Source organism: Stegastes partitus, unplaced genomic scaffold (genome assembly GCF_000690725.1).
Source record: "Stegastes partitus isolate 25-593 unplaced genomic scaffold, Stegastes_partitus-1.0.2 Scaffold792, whole genome shotgun sequence".
NCBI classification, from domain to species: Eukaryota; Metazoa; Chordata; class Actinopteri; family Pomacentridae; genus Stegastes; species Stegastes partitus.
The window spans coordinates 1-12,906 of record NW_007578523.1 but is presented as its reverse complement, the minus strand read 5'-3'; the positions used below and the strand labels follow the sequence as shown (position 1 = coordinate 12,906).

Sequence of the window (12,906 nt, the reverse complement as noted above, 5' to 3'; positions counted from 1 at the left end):
ATCTCCTGTTTGTGCTAAGAGTTTCCCAGATGGTTTTTAGGGAACTGATGGGCTTAACTAGTCCAGCGACTCAGCACAGAAGATAGTAAACTCTGTGTTATGTGCAGGGTTTTTAAAGAAATGCATTTTTTTGGTATAATATATGTGGATCCTAAACTAAGGATTGGCCTGGTGGGAATTACAGAGTGTACGTTTAAACATGGTGCAATTAGAAGAACATTAATAAAATAAAAAGATTACAAGCAAAGTGTAGGAAAGCGATGTGCTTAAACATCTACCGTGTAAAATTTATGTCACACATGATGTTTTATGTGGTCTGATCGGGGATAAAACACGATATAACGTCTGATTCAGTCTCTGTCAAGGACGCTTTAGAAGCTCTGACCTCCAGTGGCCCCTCCAGTGATTCATCAACACTTATCTGCCTCAGATGTTTTCAGCGTCTGCTCCTTTGTTCCTCTTTCGTCTGTGGAAACGATGATTTAGCAAGTTGAGGAAGAAAATGTGCTCAGAGACAGAACCGCTTTATTTACTTGCTTGCTTTAACTTCCATCACGCCGGTAGACGATGTCCACTCTGTCACGTGACGTCTGCTGGATACGTTTGTTGCTTTGTGGTAAAATGAGTGTTTTTTTCGTTGTGTGTCCAGGCGCCGTCGGTCTGGTTTGGTTCGTCCTCTGGGCTTTTCTCGTCTTTAACACTCCAAACACTCATCCGCGGATATCAGAGCGGGAGAGGCTCTACATCACCAACTCACTCAAGAATGAGGTAACACCAGAAACCTGAAGACATTGAAACAACTAATTCTGGTTTAGAGAGTTCACTGCATCGCTCTTTATGCTCGCAGGCGTTTCCGGTGCAGCACAGTTAACCGACACAAATGTTGCATCAGCTCAGTTCAGTGCAGCGTTTTATTTTCTTATCTGTCGTCAACGTTCAGCATGAATCTGCAGATCATGATGACACTTGGCCACAAAGCAGCCCTGAGTGTGGGAAACGTTCACACTAATGCAGCGGTTGGTTCTGCTGGGAGTCGAACTCGAGCAACCTGCAGCAACCTTAAAGCTCAAAGGGTTTTACATTCTTCAGAGTCTTCAGACATGCGAACACGACTCTGGGCGACGGATCAGGAGGGTTTTAAAGGGGAAACAACCAAAAACAAAACCTTAAAGGGACAGTTTGGTGTCGTTGAAGTGGGGTTGTACAAGGAACGTATCCACAGCCGCTGTATTACCGACACTCGATTACGCCCCCAGTGTGGAGAAGCAGTCAGGACGACCAGCATGAAAGCAAAGTAGAGCACACTACATTTATATTCCCACTGCTCTACCTTGCCATCAGACGAGCTTTTCTGACGGCGAATCAATGCAGTTACATAACTCCCTTCAGAGCTGTTGACAAAGAGTCACTTTGCCTTGCAGGAAGCAGGGGTTGCTGGTCTGGTGCTGCTTTAATCAGTTGGTTGTTCTGTGTTATTTTGAAGACATCAGTGAGGATCCACAGCAGTTAGTCTGAGGTGTAAGTCTGTAATTCCCACTGTGCACCTCATGCACATTTACCCTCCCTGTCTGAATTCATTACATGTTTCCTTTTTTCAAACCTCACGACACAACAGCCACCTCCAAGCAGCAACCTGCATGCTCAACATGGCAAGCTTTTGTGAGGCCTGCTTGGTTCTTTAGGTATTTTAGTTAGTAAAGAAAGCGTGCTCGCCTCCCTGCATGCAAAAGTTCCACCAAAACAATTCCCCCCAAGTATATTTTACAGCAAAACTGTCGCTGCACCGTCAGGTTGGCGCTGGCACAGATGATTGTGCATTTCTTTCCACTACAGCAGAACGGTAATGGGTGCAGCCAGACCATTGTCCAGCGCTGAAACAGCATTTAGGAGCTCAGTCCGATGATGCGAGACGACACCGCGGTAAATCAGCAACCTCCGTATCCTGCGAGATTACAGCGTGATATAAAAGGTTTAGATCCATATTTTAAAGGGCTGACAGCAACATAAAGCAGTAAAAACGTACTAAATATAGCGCAGACCTAAAGTGATGTTGATTTTATTGGATGACTTGATTTTGCACACAGCGTAGTTTCCGTGCAGGCTCCGGTTTCTCCAAACTTCGGGTGTATTGACTGTCATCTGCTGCTGGTGAACACTAAAGTATCTCATAAAGTCCTACTGCAAAGAAACCAGTGTCTTGTTAAGTGGAAAAACACTGTAGAAAGAGTACCAGCACATGCAGCAGACTAGAAGGTGGAAGCCAGACTGGCAGTAGGTAAATAGAGTCGCTGTCCTCTTCAGTGAAGCCTGTTGGAGCATTAATTAGCTCTGTATTTTACTGCTCTTGCCTCTAATTGAAGCGCACAAACATATGATGTGCGTTTTTATTGCAGCTCTTTTGAAGTAATAAAGGATTTCCTAATTAACCTTGTGTTTGGTACAGCTGTCCTCCTCGGCCGGTTACATCCCCTGGAAATCCATCGTGACCTCGAGGCCGCTGTGGGCCATCGTCGTGGCTCACTTCTCCTACAACTGGACCTTCTACACCCTCCTCACCCTGCTGCCGACCTACATGAACGACATACTGGGGTTCAGCATAAAGCAGGTGAGTTGTAGGTAGCTGTCTTTAACTAGGCTTTGTCATTTTATTTCACCTCAGCAGTCCAACAAAACCTGTTCCTGAACAACTTTGAAGCAAAAGATTACCCGTCCAGCTGCTGAATCTTCACTAATATTCGATCTACAGGCTCATATTTAAAAGTTTGTTCCGATTTTTGCGGTAGCTGCTGCTGCTTGTGCCGTGTTTCATCCATATTGGAACAACAAAGGGAAGCAGCAGTAGTACTTTTATCACCCAGCAAAGCAAACAGGCAGATGGACGCTGTTTAACCAAAGCTGATGCTGTTTTATTAAACGTAGATAATTGACACCAATTAAACCGCACAAAGCAAAAGGAGGAAGTGAGAGTGCAGGATGCAAACAAAGGACTTCTACTACAGGTTGAATTCACTAACCTAGACTGAACTAACAAAATAAAAGCTCCAATAAAAATCCTGAGTGAACAACAACAAAGAGTAGAAAAGTGAGCACCACCTCCATCTAAAGTCTTGTCAAACTGCAAGTTACAGACAAGGCAGAAGGAGTGCGTCAGCTCAGGGCCTTAACAGGTTAACGATACTGGAATTTGTATTAATATTATTATTATTATTATGATCCAACGTTATAGGTTTAAAACAGTAACAACTGAAGAGCTCCTACTTATTCCCTCTAACTATGGAATCACTGACAAGTCACTCATACATAATATTATATTAATGATAGCAATACATGTTTATTTTTAATTTTTTTCAATAACTACCATCGATGTGTTTCAATAGCTGTAAAAAATGTTCCATGTGTACATCCTCCGACCAGCAGAGGGCGATAAAACCTGCATGAACGCCGCTGTTCCACTCTCTTGTTCCCAACGGTTACAGTAAACACACACATATTGTGGACGTGTGCTTACGACCCACCGTTGATCCCTTCCTTTTCTAATCTGGAGCATCAGAAGTGCTTCTTGGGACACTTTCTAGGTTTTCCCACTGTGAGCTCTTCATACTCTCACCTCATCAGCGCTGGCAAAGTATTTATTCCCCAGCTGATGCAGAATGGATCGCTGCAGGAGCACCAGTGCAGGAATGTCACCACTGAAGCACTCTGGTATTCTGCAGAACAAAGATATTTAGTTGGCGCTGAGAGATTTAATCAGCATTTGTCGGTATCTATAAAACAATCTGTGGCAATATCAAATGTAAATAGAACTCCTTTATTATCATTGCACAGTGTACGGCAAAATTAGGAGATGTAGTGGGAAAGTTGGAGATGTGCAAATCTAAAAAGTAAAAGTATGATAGATTATTATTGCAAGGGTAAGGCTTGTTTGTTTTAAGAAATATAGCAACAGTATTGTAAGTAGTGTAGTTATTGCACATTGCTGAACAAATACGAAAGAGTGAAGTTATGCAAAATGTACGTATGAGGTGCAGCTGTATGTAAACGTGTGGATTCAGTAAATAAATACAAGGTGCATAAGACAGTAGCTGCAAAGGTGTAGATATTTCCAATAGTTAACAGTGAGTAGATTCAATTAAATTAAGTTGAACGTGGGAGATAAGATCACAGGTTTATTGTTGTCTTCCATTGGTGTGCATGTAATTATAAAAGTATTATTTGCTCTCTTCTCTCTCCTGCTGTCCACACCAGAACGGCATGCTGTCGGCTCTCCCGTACCTCGGCTGTGCAGTCATGGCCGTGCTGAGCGGCCAAGTCGCCGATTACCTTCGAGAAACCTGCCTGTATCCCACCGTCAGCGTCAGGAAGGTCTTCTCCGTCATCGGTAAGGAGTCGCCATCACTGCTGGTGTCCGAAATACCACGTCTGCTCCGTCTGACAAGCTTTTCATTGCTGTGCTGTTGTCTCTGCAGGCATGATTGGGCCGGCAGCGTTCCTGGTGGCAACGGGTTACACCGGCTGTGACTACATCTTGGCCGTGAGCTTCCTCACCATCTCCTCCTCTCTGGGCGGAGTGTCGGCTTCTGGTTTCAACATCAACCACCTCGACATCGCTCCTTCGTAAGAACAACTCCCATCTGTCACTGAGATATGAATCTTTAAAGGTCCAGTGTAGGATTTAGGGGAATAAACGGACAGAAATTTGAATGTATTGCTCATAATTATGTTGTCATTAGTGGAAAATCACCTCGTAATAAGAATAGAGTTTTCTTACATGAGAATGAGAAGAAGGTGTCCTCTTCCATATTGCACTGTTTCTACAGTAGCCCACAAAGGACAAACCAAACATTAGCCATGTTTCCATGACACATAATTTTTTTTTCACATTTTAAAGTATTACATTAGATAAAGTTCATGTAAATGGCATCATTTGAATAGACTTTGTATACTCGCTTTAGGTGGTTTTGACATTTTTTGAGTCTATCTATAATAAGAGAAACACGTTTTTTTCAATAATTTCCAACTTTCCAAACATTTAACTCACATGACTTATCAGCTTCTTCTTTTGTCGTCTTCATCTCTGGACAGCACTAAACGTGAACGATAACAGCTGACATGAAAGAATAATTCAGAATTTCCTGATTTGAAAACAATTCCTGAAGACGTTTATTTGTTCTTCTTCAAGGTTTTTTAAGCAGTTAGCAAACGACAGGTTTTGTTTCTTCTACTCTGTTTATTGTAGCCGTGCTTAACGCAGCCTAAACCACCACCAACACAGCAGAGTTTATTCACTCCAAAACAGTTGTTGGAAACAAGCCTAATGCGCTTGTTTTTGCTAAAATAGTTTGAGCAATTTTTAAATTTCACTTGATAATTTTATGGCTCTAGAGATGATCAGTCACATTTTCAGCTTATTAGCAGCTACTGTAGGTTGGAAGGGAAGGGTGAAGTAAAAGTTATTCAGTTGGTTGCAATCTGCACTTTCACCACTAGATGTCACTGAATCTTGCACCTTTAAAATCTGCAGGGAAAATATTCCCATTTGCATACTTCCAGTGAAAAGAGCACTTACTCTTACTGCGTTGTGCCTGTCTTGCATGTTAGCTCTGACTGTTTGGTCACTGTACTTCCCTTACGCTCAGTGGAAATGATGCACAAGTTCTAGAAATGATTGTGTAAGTCTACATCAGAAGACGATGCATTTGGCCGTGATCACACCTCCAAGAACATTTCTTCAGTAGTGCAGCACTACTTATAGAACTGTTGTTAACGTATGTGTTTATCTTTGCAGGTACGCAGGTATTCTGCTGGGAATCACCAACACCTTTGCAACCATCCCTGGCATGGTGGGACCAGTCATAGCGAGAGATGTCACCAAAAACGTAAGCATCACGCAGACTGTAGTTAAACAGTTGAGATGCCTGGTTAGCAGTAACCCGGCATGTTGTCGTTAGTACGTAGCGTGCTGCCGCTGCTGCTGCTTACATAAAAGCAGAGTTCAGTCCGGGTCTCCTCACCTCCAGTGTCCCTGGCTGAACAGATGGTGTCCTTACTTTGGAGTGACACTCTATTTCCTACCTAATTGGTTTAGTGAGTACAGGATTAACATGTCAGCGTTTGGCCACCAGGGGGCAGCTGTGCTCCTCCATGAAAAGCAGCCGTCACACCCAGACTGTTTGTGTCTGGGCTGATGCTCGTCATCACGTTTACCTGGTTTCCTGTTTTATTAATAACTTCTCTGTAAATGCAGTCTGTGCGTCACCTACAGCTCCTGAAATATAGATTTTTCTTTTCATGTGGATGCTCAAAACTCAACAGTTCTCAGTGTGATGATAACACTGTAATGATAATTAAACAGTGCAGTCTTTTACATCGACAACAAATTGTTAACATAAAATTTCGAGTGAGTGTTTCACCACTTTATCAGGTACGTCTGTGAAATCTATGGCAGCAGCTCTGCTATGAGTTCTACTTTTAGTTTTCTGTTTTTATTGTCAAAATGGGGATAATTCCACTTTATTGTTTGTCAGGTTGTGTGTTGCTGGTGTACTCGATTGCACTGCATAAAGAAGTTCCTATTGTTTTTCCCTCCTCCTGTGTGTTAATGATGTAGGAGGATTATTAGGAACTCTTTTAATTGTAATACAGTCCAGTATACCAACCACCACTATGACCTGTATTATACACAGGAAGTTTTTCTGTTGCATTGCATTCCACCGGTTTGCCTACAAAGTGGCTGGTGAGTTTATCGTACTGTTTCTTAATTTAACGTTTACTCTGTTATGTTTGTGTATTTTTTAATTAACCAGGAACATCAGTTAAAGCCTCAAACGCTGTAAATACCCGCAGCACTCTGTGATAATTGTAAGCTAAAAACAATTCAGTTTTTCACCTTTAACGTGTGGTTTTTATTCAGTAATTAAACAAAATAGTACAACTGGAGAACAATTTGGAATATATTTTACAGTCATCTTCAGTTTTAATTGTTTCATTGTTAGTAGCTAATGAGTGGTTTCGTAGACCACGTCCTCTGTTACTGATGGTTGGTGTAGTTTGATCTGGATGACTTGTTTCACTCCTTTTTTAAACCATCGATCTTTTCTGGCTAAAGTGCGTACATAGTTGTCCTCGAATGCTGTCCTTCAGATGAAGGTGAACTGCTGCGTCAGCATTACGGAGCCGCACAGTGGAACTTTTTAAATTTGCTTTACTTCATGTTTTATATTCCCTCTGATCCATAGAACCAGTTCGTGTGTCGGTTCAGACCAGTTCTAACACTCTGCAGATACGACAGAGAGGAGAGATGATGAGACACTCTGCATGATGTACTCACTGCTCAGTATTCAGCTGCTGGTTGTGAACACAGCTGCTCTGCGGGGCTGCGATGGTGAAGCTGTGGCTGAAAATACCCTGTGGTTCCTGTTCAGACTTCAGCTGCAGTTCTCTGTGTGTTCAGGAATACAGACGGTTCAGTAAAACACTGCCAGCTATACTGTCCCTCCACCAGTGCCTCTGCTACGTGTAGTCAGTGCTACAACCATTACAAACAAATATGTCACAGGCAAAATCTGAACAGTGACAGCTGTCATCCCAGGGCTGCAGTCAGTGACAGAGCTGCTGAAGCAGCCCCTTCTGTCTCCTGTCTGCCTGACAGACACAGCTGAGGGTGCACTGATCCCCCGTGGAGGCAACGTGAGACTGTATCATAGTACAGCAGAGAACAAGTTGTTTTTAATGGTTGTAAAAGTGACTAAATTTGGGTACAGTTATGGTTTTGCTGGCTGAGCATCATATTGAAGCTCCTGAACTCCTAAAAAAAAAAAAAAAGCACATCTGTTGTAGAGGCACTGCAGGTTAAAACAGTAACAGCTGGACAGTGCACAGCAGCAGCCGAGGCCCAGACAATCACCACATATCCATCCACAGCTTCACTGTCGGGCCGAGCAGCTGTGCTCAAGACCAGCAGCTGGATCCTGACAGATACTGGCCTTTAAAATGAATACTGACCCATAAATGCACCATGAAAAGTATCACATCATCTGTAGAGTGTTTCCCTAAAAAAAAAATTCTCATCCTGACTTTTAGGGGCTCAGTGGAGCACGTTGAATTATGTACACTACGATGTTCTGCCCCCTGCCTTCGCTCTAAGTCAGCTGGGATAGGCTCCAGCCCCCCCGCGACCCTAGTGAGGATTAAGCGGTGTATAGATAATAGATTGATGGATGGACGATGTTGTGCCCTTGGAGTCAACAAGCTTCTGCCTTAGCATGTTACAGGACTTTAAAGTTCTAGAAAACCCAGGAGGATGCTGAACAGACACTTCAGTACCTTGACGATTAGCAGCGTTGCTCTGTTGCTCGTTCTTTTCCATTCTGTGGTTTGTCTAAGGCCAACACGCTTTAAGCACTTCTCTGTCGATGCTCCTTCGTAGCGGTCCTTGTGCGCATGTTGTGAGAGGTGCAGTGATGTTTCGATGACCCCCCTCAGCTTCAGACAGTACATACTGATCTGTGCATGTGGGATTTCTGCATACTTTGATGTTGAGGCTTCTTCAATGTGCATTACAGAGTCCAAGAAGGAGAGAATATTTCCTTCAGCAGCTTTATGAGTGACCTTTATGCTCCTGTCCGCTGCATGGATGAGTTCTACGAAGGGTTCTGTATTTTGATTCTGACCCAGGTATGTCCCACGTACCTGAAACAGTGAATGGGAGGAGTTCCTGCAGAGGAGATCAGACATCTGCTGTCTATACTGGAGACAGTGGTGAGCCAGTAGTCGTGCTGCTGCCTGTTAAACTCATTCATTGGAGGTAGGTTGTGGTCAGACAGACGTCGTGCAGGGGGCATTTGTGGTTTAAGGTGAGGTCGGTTCTGTGCAGTCATTACGATAATCCTCACCCCAGAAGCAGGAAAGGTTGAAGTGGCATCAAAGGTTACCATGGTTTCACCTGATTCCAGCTTTATTGTTGGCAAAATCCTGGAGTCTTTTAAGGGCTGGCCTCCTAGTGTACAAATGGTAATAAAACGTTTTTTTCAGTTTAGTTTCTTCTTCTTCTTGTCGCTGCCGGTAGGATTTCAGTGTCTCGTAGGCGGCCGTGTCGCCTCGGCACAGTAACCTGCTGTGTTCAGCACCACTGTTCATCTTCCTCGTTCAGTCAGCAAGACGGTGATGCTCAAGTCTCTTTTTAGACCTGCTAATGCCTTCCATTCTTGGATGGAAGGAGAGCCCTGAAAAGGATGGCACTGGCATTTCTAAAAGGAGACATCACCGTCTCGCTGGCTGACAAAGGAAGATGGGTGGACCGGTGCTCTCGCTGAAGCAAGATCCTATCAGCAGCTACAAGAAAATAATCAACTGTCTGCAACTGGAAAATACAAAACCATTGACCTAGCACTGTTTGTTACCCATCAGCAGTAGCATCAACTTAGTCATCTGTTATACTGCCAAACACCGAGCCTTCATCCTTCTGGGTAACCCTTAAACAATTATGTCAATGAGGTTAAAAAAAAATACTATAGCTGGTAACCTATGATGTCACTTCACATCCATCCCCACCCCAGAAGCTTTAAAGACTGCTGGAGGACAGCACTCTATCCAGCAGAACCAACCTCACCCCGAACCACATATGAGTCCAGTATGAGGTTGAAGCTGTGCCACGGGCTCACCAACACTGGCCAGTCTCTATATGGAAGCTGTAGACAGCAGAGTCCTGATCTCCTTTGCAGGAATTGCTTCCGCTCAGGTACGTAAAGGAAACCTGGGTCAAAATACAGCAGACGACATCAGATTCACGTTGGAGACATCAGAGTAAATATTTTGGCCTTGTTGGACTGTGAAGACTCAACATGAAAGTACACAGAAAACCATCAGACAAATTAATATTTAATTTTTACGTCTCACCACAAACGGGAGCATAAGCTGCTGTTTTCAAAACAAGCTGAAAAGACAGAAGGTAGAAGAAGTAGCACCACAACACATTAGAGAAGCACTTCAAGCTCGGGCTTATCCAAAAACCACAGAACAGCTCTGTTACTCCCTTACATTGCATGAGTATCTTCAAAAAGACCCTGAAGACAAAACACGCTATGTAGCGTACGTAGTTCGATGCAGTGACGAGCGCACAGACCTCCTTCACAAACACACGGTTCAAACTCGGGGCGGCTCCGATCAGAACACCTACTTCTGAAGGACAGCGTATAAATGTCGATGTAGAAGACCTACGGTGTCAAACTGGAACAACTCTCACTAAACAGAGGTGACGGTCCAACCAGCCACTTTCTTCCCCAAACAGCCTTTCACACCTTGGCTCACCAGATGACCCGGTCGGTCCACAACCTAGTCAGTGACTCGTTAAATACCTGGAACTCCCCACCTGTCAGGTAGAACTGAAGGAGCAGATCAGAGGTGAAACAGCAACAGTTTCAGGTCCAGTTGCCGTAGTTTCAGCGTTGACATAGACCATAACCTGGATGACTGAGAAGCTTCAGACAGTTAGACGCTGACATCTACATCCAGGGCATCAGCAGTTTAGTAAATGCCACAATACTACGCAAATGTTTTACACAATGCATATCATAATAAGATAAGCCTATCAAACTGTTTTATCGAGGTCGACACTGATCAATAATTGTCCTCCCTGTCCTCCAGAACACCATCGAAGAGTGGCAGACTGTCTTCTACATTGCTGCAGCCATCAACCTGTCTGGAGCCATATTCTACACTGTGTTTGGTAAAGGAACGGTGCAGCCCTGGGCTGTCCACACATCCTACTCTCACGGAGACTGAGGCGAGCGACAAGCCCCAGACTCATCCGTTAGACTAATGGGAATCGCCAAATGGATAAGTCTGTTCAGCGGGTAATTTCAGCAAGAGACGTGTTCCAGCTGCGATGATTATTCTCGCAGCACGACTTACTAACAGTGAGTAACAGCCATGATACCTTCAAGGATGCTCCTCGCTGTGTCTGGAGTCTTGCTGACAGACGAGCCTGCAGCCACAGTGATGAAACAGCAGATTTGGTTAATCAAATACAGACAGATGCTCTTTGGAGGCAAAAAGAAAAAAAAGAACTGAGCAGAGCAGAAAAACAGTCATCAAGAAATGTCAGAGGGAGCTGTCAGTGTGAAGCCCAACACTCCGGCCACTTCAAAGAAACAAGACGTAGCTGAAATAGTCCAGCAGTTACAGGCTAGTGCGGTCAGCTAAGGCTAGTTAGCTGAGACATTTGTGAGTTATCGAAGTCTTGTTGATCAACAGGTGTCGTGCATATCATCATAAATGAGCTAAAGAAGTGTTTAGGTGTTGACATCTGCTCGGCCCAGTTGTTGTTTCTGCCTCCGGAGCGTCTCTGCTTTTACTTTTTTAACCACGAGTAACCCTCTTTAAGTTCTGTTGCCAGTAAGAGTTTACATTCTTGATACGAATGCTTTCTTGCACTTGTGTATGTAAAGTTTGGGATGACGTAACATGTTGCCAGTAAGTTTTGTTTTAAAGGTAATCCCCCAAAAATGACAAAGAATCATCCCAAACTAGACACACTTTTAATAGTCTTTTTTTTTTTTTTGTCTACGTTGAGACGACACAGTGCGCACAAACATGCCTTAAAGTGAAGTCTTCTTAAGATGATTTTTAAGCTCTTTGTCTTTCTTGTAATTAATAATTTACATTGTTTTGTATTATAGGGTAGTTAAAGGGATTTTATGTGTACGATTTTACGTGCCGTCTTTTCAAGTTTTTAGGTCCGCCAAGCACCTCTCTTGTTCTAAGTAGTCGCGTTCAGCTAAACACGGGTTCAGATTTTTCCAAACACTAAAAGTTTTAGGACTTTATTAATGAAGGGAAGCAAAAAGCTGCTTTAAAGAGGTTCCTGGTGAACGCGGTGTCATGTCAGTCACGGGATTTGCACTTTTTGTGTCGATTCTCAGGTATCTTACGTCACACGAGGATTAAAAAGGATGTTTGTTTACTTTTCTACCCATTGATTAAGCTACCACGCTGAGGCGCGCGGCCTCACGTTTTAAGTGTCAACACAATTAGATCGGATGCTAAAATTATTTCCAGCAGTACAGTTAGGAACTCGGAATATGTAGTTTTTAGTCTTAGCTTTTTTTTATCAATGACCTGATTATTAGTGTTTTTTTTTTTCATAAAGTTTGATCAGATCACACGTCTGTTTTACTTTACGTATGTCGTTTTGTAAATCGAAGGTAAACATTTTGTCTTGGTTGTAATTTCTGTCTCCGAGTAGCACCATAATCCCATTTTAAGATGTAATGCACTTGTGCCTTATTACATGAACCCAAACTGTATCAGACAATTCAACGCTGCGGACTGGTTTTCTTTTTCATGAAATTCTTTTGTTACTGGTTGTTTGTCCATGTACAGGGAGTAAAGGGACTTTTTAATGACATTCTGTACTCAGAGGTTAATCATTGTAAACGTTCCCCTCTTGAAACAGCTGAAAAATGTGTTTGAAATCATGTCTTGTAAATAGTTCATCACATAAAGCAATTCGCAAGTCTGACATTGTCGGGTCATTATTTCATGTGTGTCATTTCTATGTGGTTTTCATTATTGCATTTCCTTCTTATTGTATCTGAAAAAGTGCAAGAGGTGATCAGAAAAATCTGTTTTCTTAAAGTGAAAAATAATCCTGATCCTGAACTTTTTTGCTCTTGGGTGAGGGTGCAGTCTCACTAATTAGTAAGATATGAAGATATCTGCCTTCCCAAACTCAGACTACAGATTATAATAATACCAAATAAGGTCAGTGGGTCGTGGTAGGTACTCCAACTGACTACAACATGGTGCAAATATGTTGTTTATAAAAGACATGGAAAAAGGACATTGATTCACCTTTTCACAATATGTGCACCATTTGCACTGTTTATTTATACATAATGTGCGTTTTTT

The 12,906-nt window shown here is 42.9% G+C and overlaps 1 protein-coding gene across 1 annotated transcript in view; it reads left to right on the top strand.

Moving 5' to 3' along the window:
- Positions 1–12,517, top strand: part of slc17a5 (solute carrier family 17 member 5) — an 18,344-nt gene extending 5,827 nt beyond the window's left edge. The window contains exons 6-11 of the mRNA XM_008292190.1: positions 650–768; positions 2,444–2,605; positions 4,246–4,378; positions 4,467–4,614; positions 5,786–5,876; positions 10,642–12,517. Coding sequence (XP_008290412.1) covers positions 650–768; positions 2,444–2,605; positions 4,246–4,378; positions 4,467–4,614; positions 5,786–5,876; positions 10,642–10,779 — 791 coding nt within the window. The 3' untranslated portion in view covers positions 10,780–12,517. The remainder of the gene's footprint in view (positions 1–649; positions 769–2,443; positions 2,606–4,245; positions 4,379–4,466; positions 4,615–5,785; positions 5,877–10,641) is intronic.
- The last annotated feature ends 389 nt before the right edge of the window (positions 12,518–12,906 follow it).